Source organism: Antedon mediterranea, chromosome 1 (assembly GCF_964355755.1).
Source record: "Antedon mediterranea chromosome 1, ecAntMedi1.1, whole genome shotgun sequence".
NCBI classification, from domain to species: Eukaryota; Metazoa; Echinodermata; class Crinoidea; order Comatulida; family Antedonidae; genus Antedon; species Antedon mediterranea.
Window position 1 is genome coordinate 10,604,285 of NC_092670.1, and position 12,339 is coordinate 10,616,623.

General features: G+C 32.8%; 1 protein-coding gene across 3 annotated transcripts in view; it reads left to right on the top strand.

Annotated features, from left to right (window-relative positions):
• The window catches only part of LOC140056160 (tRNA-queuosine alpha-mannosyltransferase-like), a 45,489-nt gene that overhangs the window by 22,752 nt on the left and 10,398 nt on the right, over positions 1 to 12,339 (top strand). The window contains exons 7-8 of one of the 3 annotated variants that reach the window (XM_072101449.1): positions 5,247 to 5,317; positions 10,898 to 11,114. In XM_072101449.1, the coding sequence (XP_071957550.1) occupies positions 5,247 to 5,317; positions 10,898 to 11,073 (247 nt within the window). In that variant the 3' untranslated portion in view covers positions 11,074 to 11,114. Of the gene's footprint in view, positions 1 to 5,246; positions 5,318 to 5,395; positions 5,651 to 10,897; positions 11,115 to 12,339 lie in introns of those variants that run through there. The other 2 variants (XM_072101458.1, XM_072101465.1) reach the window with 2 other exon arrangements.

Here is a 12,339-nt window from a genome sequence, read left to right on the forward strand (position 1 = left end):
GTTGGATTTGCTCCTTCAGATATCTTTACATAAATTGTTGCCTATACTTACTGTCCATCCTGCATCATGCCTCATGTCACAGTACACAGTAAACTCTGGTCTTCCATCACATGTATGGTGTATCACATATTCACCACTCACAGCAGAAGGATTATTTTGTAAAATCGTACTACAATCCCTCATAAAACACTCTAAAATTACAAAGTTTGAAGATCACATATTAGATATAACATTGAAATAAGCCTATACATTGAGTGAAACGTCCATTTTGTTATAAGATTAATTTTATAGTAGGTAAATACAAGTGAAAGTACTTTAAGAATATTAAAGAGAACATTTACTATAGGCAAATTCAACAGCAACAGTCACGACCAGCAGCCAATCACTAATAATAAATGTGAACCTCCATATAAGAAATAAATTTATTTAATAATAAATTGTATACTTACTCATTTTGGAATCAGTGGCCCGGACATGAAGAAAAATGAAATATAAAATAATTAACATACAGTAATGACAGTATATAGATATAGAATGCAGCTATTACAGTAATTTAATAATTACAAACTAGTTTTCTTGGTGAGAGAGAGAGAGAGGAACAGCATTTTACAGTAGTTGAAATAGTGAACTTCCCATGGAGAGTGACCACATGATAATGTAGGTGCATCACATTGGCCAATTAGTGTAGATATGCTAGTTTGAAGTCACAACCAAAAACATTATTTTTGATCATACGTCCACTGCACAGTCACGCATCATGCATGCGTAGAAATGTATTCTGATCGAGAATTGTTGGTTGGTTGGGTTTGGAAATAAAATAAAAAGATATTAAACATCTCACCATGACAGTAAATCAAGAACTAAATAAAGTTTCTTCTTTCAAATAATTTTTTCTTTTGGATGATCCAAAAGAATAAAATATTTGAATACTACAGTATCCAGAGATCCAGATGAACCTTTTTACTAAAGTTTCTTCTTTGCTCAAATCTAATATTACATATCACTCAATATACTTATACCATGTGTAGTAGACAACACATAATATTCAAATTATGATTGACAATATTGCTTTTTCACAGGTTTCCCATTCAAAATTATTTGGGCGTAATTATAGATGAAACACTAACATATGGGGCATTCCAAAGTATTTTTGTAATATGGACGTGACATTTTTGAGAATATAATTAGCCATATTTTAGAAATAAAAAAGAATACATAACATATATGGCCATGAATGTTAATTATGAAAGTCAAACAAATTTATAAGACTGTACAAAAAAATTATTAAAATTCTATGCGTCACAGACAGGCAATGTACATGACTTTTAAGAAGGTTTAGGTATTGTAATATTTCTCCTCATTTAAAAGAAATCTTAAAATTTATTTTGTATTATGATGTTGCCAGATAGTTGTTTTAGATATAACTGAATGTTAATTAACTCCAAATTTATTAATAAATATGATTTATATGTTGTTACAGACGGGATTTTTCCAACGTCGTGGACAGAACACTTTTGTCCAGGTTAAAAAAATTGTATAATTTTGATATTTACAAAAATAAAATTACATCAGTTTATTCTTTTATTACAAATCAAAATATTATTCAACCTTTGAAACACTGTTGAAAGTTTAGGTCAAGTGAAAATATTAAAATTCATAAAATAATATAAAATATTATTTATAAAATTAATTATTCAAAGAGTTATAAAGAGAAGCAATAATTGTTAAATTCATTTGTTTAATTCATTTATTTTAAAAAACATCATTAATTTAAAAGTTAGGTTTCGTATAAACAAATCTTCAAGCTATTAACACATTTAAGGCGATTCTTTAAAAATTGACGTTGGCATTTGACGTCTGAATTTCTTAGTGGATCCAAGTTGCACCTGAAATTTTCTTCTATCCTTGCTTGAATTTAATATTATTTCTATTTAGTATCTGATTTATAAAGGTTTATGGTTGCAAATTCACAAAGAATGAAATCTACAAAGTGAAAAAAAATACAAGTTTAAATCTATTGCAATTTAATATCCTTAAGAACAGTTGAAAATTAAGTTTTGAAAATACAGATTTTGCAATCATTACTTCAATAAACACTAAATGAGGAAAAAACCCAACCAAAATTTCTCAGAAGTGACAATTATAATTTTTTAAATGAAAATTATGTATGAATATGAAATTAATAAACAAATAATTGTAATAAAATATTTGATTATGAATAAACCCCCTTTTCTTGAAGTGCCCTTTCAAACTAGACTAGGCATAGCCGATATGACAATTTCTTGGCTATTCTGTATAGCCAGCAGGCAAATTGTACTTTTCTTACTACTAAGTCCTAGGAAAATTTGTCTAGTTTATAAATATTAGTATGTTAAAATATTAAAAATAGAAATATATTAATAACATTTAAATTTTGTCTTAACTAAAAGAAGACACATAGATTGTATTTACCTATGTATACAGTACCAGTAATAAATGTAATCTTTATGTTAAATTTACTTCAAATGATTTATATACAATTAAAAAGAAATATCATATCTATACACGTAACCATACATATGAGGTATCAAAGTGACTGCAATTGAACCTTTTTTTAAACTATAACATTTAAAAAATCCCCACCTGCACCTTTTTCCTGTCCTTGTTGTTTTTAATGAACTACAATATGGGTTACAGGTAAACAAGCTTTGCTCTTATGGTCATCCATACTAGCATTTGTTTTTTTATCCCTCATGATATTTAAATGGTAAAATAAATTAATACTTGACTCTCTTTTTTATATTGATAGAGATATTTTTTTATTTTATATATGGATTTAATTTATATTTGGATTTAAGTGATTCTTCATAATATTTTTGTTTATTACTTTTATATACTAAATAAATTTTGGGGAGGTCCAACCATGTTTACATTACTTCACTCTGTAAATTTAATTGCTATGGCGTTGCTTAATCTGTATACAATTTGTTTTAAATTCTAGCTATCAATTTAAAACAGAACCCGAGATACAATAGATCACCAAAGTAAGAAAACACCTTCAGGAGCCAAAACAATTCCTACTAATAGGCGTTTCCCCGAAACCAAGTTTTGTTGAATACACTACATAAGTTGTTCATTCCATCAGTACACTAAATCAGAAAATTTAACTCACCCTTTCGATGTAACAAAACTCTGGCTTTTGAATTACGTTGTTTTCAACTGATGCTTCTTCCAGTATTTGCTTACTGATTTGACAAACACGATCTTTCTGGTTATAGTTGACCGACAAGCAATCAGATTTGTGGGAACATTCCAGCAAACAATTTACACGGCTTATATTCTTCAACTCGTAACTCCAACCCTCAAGAGCCTGTCCCTGGATAACTGTATAGAATGAATTGGTCGAAAGAACGACAATAGGCAGGAGATTAAGAACGACAACCAAAGTTGCAAACGTATGCATTGCAACGTTTTGGAAATACGTATTGACAAAATAAACTGTATGATGTGCCTTCAAATGCAACTTGTCGTACACCTTATTTGTGGTAACAAGGAACTACTGTACGTTTTCATCTTCTGATGTGCGTATTATAGATGTTCCATCCAAGTATAATACAATAGAACTTTGTCTGCACCAATCAAAAACGTGTTAGTAATAATACTGTAACTATGTATGAACAAATTTCTAATAGCCTATCAAATCGAACCATCAAATTCATGGAGTTTTTGAATTATATATTAATATAAATTGAAATTACTATGTAGCTGGATTATAACATTCTATGATCAATGTTCTGTTGTTTTTTTTAACAAATTCAGTGTTTTGGTTCAAGTATCTCTATTTTTAAATCTTATTATGCCTCGAAGTCTAATTTAATTTATTTTCATTATTTAAAACACCTTCTCTGCATGTAGAATAATAGAAGCTGCATTATTGTAAATTTAGTATCGTGTTTGTTGACAGTTGACATAAATTAATTTTCCATATGTTGTTTTCACATTGCTACTAGGACATTACTTTTTAGTAATTGTTGTTGATGCAACGATATATAATAAACAACTACTAATATAATGTAAAATAGCTGTATAATTTATTTCCAAGTGAATAATATATTAAGATTCCAATCGATGAACAATAGATAAGATTGCAACAAGCTAGTAATGATGCGTAGCAGATATTAGGATGAATGTGTTTAAACTTTAGAAGCATGTGATTTAATAGTTTCACTAGTCACATTCTATTATGACCAATAGGAATTAAGAATGTCATTGGTGTGCTTGCCTTATGCATAAGGAGTGACCACATTCTTTCATGTAGACTAGTGGACTGTGGTTAATTAATATTTATTGCTTTACTAAGAAAAGTTGGTAACTATCTAATGAAAAAAACAAAACAAATTAAGTTAAGGAACAAACTGTACATATATCTTAGGGAGATGAATCTGCGTGCCAGACTTAGTAATTCTGACAGGGTCAGTAGCAATGCTCGTAATGTTATATGCTTATTTTGAATCGGCATTTATATATTATATATGCCATCTAGAACACTCTGTCAGAGATACAGATTAAATTTTTATATTATATAAGCTTATGTTTTGCGGCGTGCATGAGGTAGAAACATGAGCAAGAATACTTGCCACCCGTTTGATAATCATTTTTGAAATGGTGCATGTGAGTGCACATGCTGCTGACCACTTGCTGTCTTCACATCTAAATGACCTGATTGTGACGTAGTAAAATGGTTCGTGAATTACTAAACGCAGCATTCAGTATTTGCAAAGAAATTGGTTTAAACACAAATTTTTCATAAAAATGTGCCATTCTATAATGGCTTAAATGAATAAAGGAGAAATAAAAGGTGCCCAAGCTCAAACAGATTATCGGACTTGCAGTTTAGGAGGAGATACAGGAACAAACTTTGGCTTAGTGCTATTATAATATGATGATCAACGAACAAAACATCTTAAACAGTCCCTTTGCTCAAGATTACATATCCAACCTTTCCAGAACTTGGAACCATCCCTTACCTTCATATCACTTTCAACACCCACCAAAAATCATTTCCGTACCCCTGTGTTGAACTATAGTATATATTTGAATAGCTTTAAAAAAAAAGTGACCAATAAAGAAATCTGATGTAATAATAAAACTAGCGTTAAATTTGTCTGTTATAAGACAACATTTAATGTACCCTATCTAGTGAGTTTACTGGTGCAATTATTAAATAAAGAAATTAAATTTAATTTTGTTCTTTATTGTTCTTTTAGGCTTGAAGCTGTTCATTGTGGGTGTCTTCCTTTGTGTCCTAACCAGCTGGTTTATCCTGAAATATTTCCTAGTAAGTTTAGAGTTCTCAACTTGCTTTAATTGATTTCAGTAGTTTGGATACAAAAATTCTGTAGTAATTACAAAATAGTTGTCATGTTTGTTTCAGAGCATGTACAGAATGATATTCAGAAAGACCATCACACTGTGATTGTGTTTTGACAAATTGTAATCAAGAAATAAAATGGAAATCCAGAACAAGGGCTTTTCGTGGATTGTGGGTCGATGATTAGTCCATCATAATTTTGTGTTTTATTTTGGGTTTCTCATAATTTTAAGCCAAATCATAATTTTGCCTAGTATGTATTGCCATAGTATTTATCTCCATTTTCATACAAAAATTACATGGCAGCACTGAAATAAGTAATTAAATATTCCAATATTGAATTACCTTGACTCTTGGAATCTATTTTATTTTATATAACACCTAAATAAATTCCTGTCATTTGATTGGACGATTGTGGGTCACATGGCGTGCAATAGTACGCACTATTAAACGATCGTTTAATAGTACTTTTTGAAACATTTTTGTGTACGAAAAAAAAAACGTCTCGCGGATGAAAAAAAATCTAGTACACAAATTATCCTATGATATGGCTCTGTACTGTGAAATACAACAGCGCCACCTGTCGTCTGGTCTCAGTTTCATTTGTAAACACCACCGCGAGATATGCAACAGCAGCAGATATTTGTGTACGATTTATTTATTTATTTATTCATTTCCCAACCAACAGTGAGCTCATGGTTCACCACTTACAGGAGGGAACACAGACAAACACGTACATATACAAACAAACATTAAACTAAACTACTAACAATGTTACGAAACTTACGGAAATTATTACTAAAAATATCTAACTCAGGGTTTCTTAAAGTAAAAGAATTGTAAGTTTGACTTAATCTACTAATAAAACCATTTTTTAAAACATTTACTCTACTAAAAGGAATATGAAAAGTAGTATTTCTTCTAAGACGACGACTAGGGACTCTAAGATAAAAATTGCTAACTAAGTTACAGTCAAATAAAGAATTAATACATTTATACAAAAAAACAAGATCAAAAAAGGTTCTACGAGACTCAGAAGATCGGACATGGAAATGAAAGTCAGGATTCTGGTTGTGGCTGATGTAGCGTAAAAAACGGTTATGCAGACGCTGAATGCGCGTAGACTGAGTTTCCGAAATAGAATTAAAAATAACAGAACAGAAGTTGAGAATGGGATGGATAATTGAATAATAAAGGTGGATTTTGGTTTGCCTGTCAAAATGTTTACAATTACGCCACATCAGCCCAAGCAGTCTATTGCACTTGCCAACAAGATAATCAATATGAAAGGAAAAACAAAGGGAACTATCAATAAAAACACCAAGATCTTTTTGCGATTGCACCCTATTAATGGGATTGTCATTAATTAAATAATTATAAAATAAAATGTTCTTTTTCAAAGTAATAGTTAAAATATTGCACTTTACTGGATTGAGGGACATTCCCCATAAAGCAGCCCAATAACAAAGCTTGTCCAAATCCACCTGAAGCCTGTCAGCATCCTCAACACTACCAATAATTCTGTATAGCTTAACATCATCAGCAAACATAAGACATCTGGAGTGGGTGAAGAGTTTTGGGATATCATTGACAAAAAGATTGAAAAGGAGAGGACCAAGAATCGATCCCTGAGGGACACCGGACTGAATAGGAAGCCATTCAGAGGATATACCCTCAATGACCACTCTCTGGAACCTACCATTAAGATAACTACGAAACCAGGAGATAAAATCATTATGAAAACCAAAACGTTGTAATTTTAATAAGAGTAAATTATGAGGAACAAGATCAAACGCCTTAGAAAAGTCAGTGTAAATAATATCACATTGCTTCCTGTCATCAATGGCTTCGTAAACTGTGGTCAACAGGGTGGCAAGGTTTGTTTCACATGACCTACCAGTTACAAAGCCATGCTGACAGGAAGCAATGGCAGGAGAAACATGAGTCGAAATATGGTTAAAAACAATTTTTTCAAACAATTTAGAAATGGTAGGCAACAGAGAGATAGGTCTATAGTTAGAAATCAATTTCTTGGTCCCCCCCTTATGAATAGGAACAATATTGGAACGTTTCCAAACGGAAGGAAATTTACCGGTTTGAAGAGATTTATTAAAGAGGAAAGAAATGGGAATAGAAAGAGGACGAGAACAAACTTTAAGAACATGGTTACTGAGATTATCACATCCAGATGCCTTATGAGTCTGAATGGATGACAGTAACGAGTTAACAATTTCAGATTGAATTATTGGAGCATTGAGAATGCCGACAGAAGCCTCAGGCAGACGTTGGTGTTCATCAGTCACAGAAGGTCCAGATCTAAAAACTGAATGAAAATAACTGTTAAATAAAGCAGCCTTATCATTAGTTGTCTCCGCGACCTTGTGCCCATGCGACATAACCGACGGATAAGAAGACGATTTAGTTTTGGTCTTTATCCACGACCAGAAGCGTTTGGGATTTGCCTTAAGATTCCCAGAGAGTGATTGCATATAACTTTTATATTTAAGTTTCATAAGGACTTTAAATTCTTTTCTGGCAACGGAAAAAGCATGTTTTGATTCATGTGTATTAAGTCGTTTAGAAATACGAAAACATTTCTCTTTGTTTTTAAGAGCGACTCTAACTTCATTATCAAACCATGGCGGCATTTTTCTTTTAGGTCTAACAATAGGCACAAGATCACGGAGAGCAGCATCAACTAAATCATAAAAAAGAGAAACACTATCGTTAATATCATTGCACATATGGATTAAATCAAAAGGTATAACATTAAAAGCATTCAAAAGATCATCATTATTTACAGCCTTGAAACAATATAGTTGTCTTGAATCCCTAGAAAAGTGTTTTTGAATAGAAATTTTAAGAACAAATGAAATTGAAGAATGATCAGATTCAAAAATATTCTGACCAGCAGAAATATCCGAGATTAAATCAATTGAATTATTACACAAAATTAAATCTAAAACATTATTATTGCACGTTGGATTGACATTGCACTGAAACAAATTATGTCCATTAATAAAACAGTCAATAAAAAGTTCACCCAATGAGTTAGCAGGTGCAGTTCCATATCCATCATTGGTCCACGTGATTTCAGAAAGATTCAGATCTCCGATAAGAACAATATGATGCCTTGAATACATGGCTGATGCATCTTCAACTGATTGCGCTAGTTGCAACATGACATCTCTTCCGCTGTTGGGTGGCCTGTAAATAACAGCAACCAGCACTCGTTTTGTCTTGCTTAGCTTAATTTCAACCCAGAGGATTTCAATATTTGGTTTCTCAAGGTGCTCCAGACGTCGAGACTTATACTGATTAGAAGCTAGGAAAAGAACACCACCACCTCTTCTGCCATCGTTCCTGTCCCTTCTATGAATTGTAAAACCATCACAGTAAAGTTCGGAGTCAAGAACCGTTGAATTTAGCCAAGTCTCGGTAAATGCAACAAAGTCGAAGGTATTATTAATGAGGTGCACATTTAGTTCAGAATGATATGTGTCCATCTTGTTTTTAAGGCTTCTTATATTTTGGTAATAAAATGTTGGATTATTACTGTTATTACTTGTGTTTGTGTTATCTCTAGCCCTGTCCTTGTTTTCCTCTGCGGGGCCTGGATTTTGTTCAATATCACCGCATAAGGAAAGTTCCGGCTGAAAACTTGATGAACAATAATAACTTGAATAGTAAGGAACCCTAGCTCCACTGTATTTAATAGCATGTTTTCGTTTACCTTTAGGCTTTGTTAGATAGGCAAATGCTAAAATAGACCACCTAGGCCTAGTAAACAAGGTACTGAACTGAGCCCATTGCCTTAGTCGATCCAGGGCTACAGTGCACTCCACACCATGCGAGCACTCGCAACATAATGCAGAAGTTGAGCCTAGCAAATGGTCCAAATTTGCGTCCAAAGTATAACATATTTGTATAGAGGTATTGCACTGAAAACTAAACTGTGGGTTGCAGGTCCTACTTAAATTCGATAGACAAGGTTTAATAACACCAATAGTTGATGCAAAACACAAAAAGAGACAAATAGCAGTAAAGCTACGTTGAGCAGCCATCATTCATTACAGCACTTTAATATATTTGGACATTATGTACTAATTTCATTCAAAAAGGCATTTAAATTAGCTTTAGATCGTTTTTAGGATTTTGATTAATTAATGGGGACATCCCTACAAGACGTGGAATTGTTGGAAAAACCATAATTAGCTTAGATAAGTTCCAATTGTCTGTCGAAGTTTTGCCTTTCAGCCAAGCTAGTACTACTAGGCTACTAGGGTAGCCTAGGCCATGCTAGTATTAGGCTAGGCCTAGCCTAGGCGTTTTAGCCTTGCTAGGCCTAGGATTGTTTGGTCGTTTGTTGACATAATTAACACAAAAGTAGGTGTGTTTACGAAATCCATATAAATATAACATTTAATATAAAATTATTAAAAACCAAATGTTACTGTTTTTAATCAATGTGTGTGAATGAAATGTAGTAAGCTTTGGTTAGGGCTACCTTTTATTTGATTCAAATAACTAGAATTTATTTAGATGTTATATAAAACAAATAATGAATGTTTTGTATTCGTGTAATGGTACAAATAATGGCACTTGGTGAATGATGAAAGGTTATATCAACTCGGCGTTGCCTCGTTGATATAACCTTTCATCATTCACCTCGTGCCATTATTTGTACCATTACACTCATAAACATTCATTATTTGTATAATATTTTATGGTGATGCTATTATATGACATCAAATGTAAACATTAAAGTAGTATTGTTCTTTATCGAATTACCGCTTTCAATCTTTATTACATTATATAGTATTATATGGTGACGCTATTAAATAACATGAATTTAAACATATTGTAACGTTTTTCCTCCGCCTGTCTCTACTGTGTACTACGTACATTTCTCGGGTCCCTTTCTAGCCTGGTAGCAATCTCATTCGTTAGGCCTAGAGCCTGGCTAGCCTAGTTATTCATTATAGAATTAAAAGGTGATATACTCGGCTTATTGGAAGGAGTATGCTCTTTCTAATAAACGGACCACCGGAAGAGTCCCACACCCTAGTTTATTTTATGGACAGATAGGAAGTTTAATCTCGCTTGGCTAGCCTATCAGGTTCCCAGGTTCTCTCATTCCGTCTAGGTCTAACACTCACTAAGTAATTATTGCTAGATAAATAAGGACTATGTGATTATGACAGGTAGCGTTAGGTTCGACGACAGTGATATTCCGTCGGCTTCACATACAATGTAAATAGATAGATAAATGAGGAAAGTTAGTAGATTATATTCTCATGAGCCTTTATGACTCTTTTATTTATAAACTTGCCAACTACAGTATTGATTAACAAAGATACAAGAACAACGGGATGGATGGTCTCGCTCACTCAAAATCAAAACGAAGAGTGGTAGAGGTTTCTGGCTTTATTTGGCTTGCTACATTATAACAATAGGTAGAAAATAAATGATTTGGGCTGTACCAATTTCCGTTACATTATAAAGGAGTATTGTCCTATACCGAATTACTCTTACAATCTCTTATAGAGGACTGTTTATACAATACAGAACAACAGTTATTTAAACATCTACGACGATTCTGCAGAACACCAAATATTGTACGTAACTATGACAGAAGTACACTGAATGAAATCACTACAAAATGTGGCTGGACATCTCTCAAGCAACAATATCTAACACTGCTTTCAAGTCAAGAATCATAATGGTGTATCACAATTTTCAAGATGCATAATTGCCGTGAATGGTAAATTATTAACTTATATACTACTTTTCAATTGGTATGCACTTTTATTATCCTAGCAATTATACCTGTCTCAGTACAATTCCAACTAATTTGATATGTCTCATAACCCGGAGGCCAGTATCTCCCTGTATTCACCAACCTCCAACCCTCTTCAATCACATCCCTCACTTAGGGTTAAACAAAATAATAAATCCTTCCCAGTACAATTTTTAATTTGGGAAAAAAACAACTTAAGCTTCATAATGAGAGGCCAAGAGGATGATGCACAACTATGATAGGCCTATGGTTTAGATACTTTGCAAACTGTGTAAATGAATAGGTGTCGTATTGGCTAATGATTAAAATATCAATACAGCTACATATGATACAGCTGAAATACCTCTGCCCAAGGCTTCTTTCTCCTCTCCCTATCCCAGCCACAATCAACAAACCCTAACTCCTAGAACAGTTCAATCCCAATCATGTTGTGCTTCATTAGCCCCAAAACGCCAGTATCTCCGCCCCACTAGGTTTGAGACGTTTCTAGTATAAATTATATTGAGCCATACAGTATATCACTCCCAACCCATAACCCCTCAGTGGCAGTTTTTTAAAAATATAGTTTAAAACATTTCCAGTAGAGTTTCAGCCATGTTGATAGGCCTACGACCCACCCCAAACTCCCAACTTCTTTCCAGAAATACTTAAAATTCAATTCAAATTGATAGCCTACTACCCTTAGCCCAAGCAAAAATCCCCACCATTCCTTTTACCGCAACTCCCCCCTCCCCCTTCTGACTTTGGGAATTTTTTAAATGTAGTTTAAAACCTTCACAGTATAATTGCAGTCATTTTGATACCCATATGTATGGTTACGTGCAGAAACAGAAATTTGTATAACGAACAGAAAAACACAATAGTGGAAAAAAGGTTGGGAATTTTGACCCATAACTTGTATTCAAGATGGCGGATGATGTTCAAATATAGTTTAGAACCTTTCCTGTACCATTATGGTCATTTTGATACCCCATATGTGTACAGTAACAAAACAAAGTACAAGCAGATTCATAAGTTAAATTCATACAAAAAGAATTGATCAAAGTTTTGTTTTTTTGCTGAAAGTGATTTTTTGACGTTAATAAATTCAAAGTTGAATTTTGTAGTAGTTTATTTGCTTTTTAATGTTTAATACTTTCACTTTACCTTGGAAAATACATTAGCATTCATCTTGTGTTTCTTTATGTCA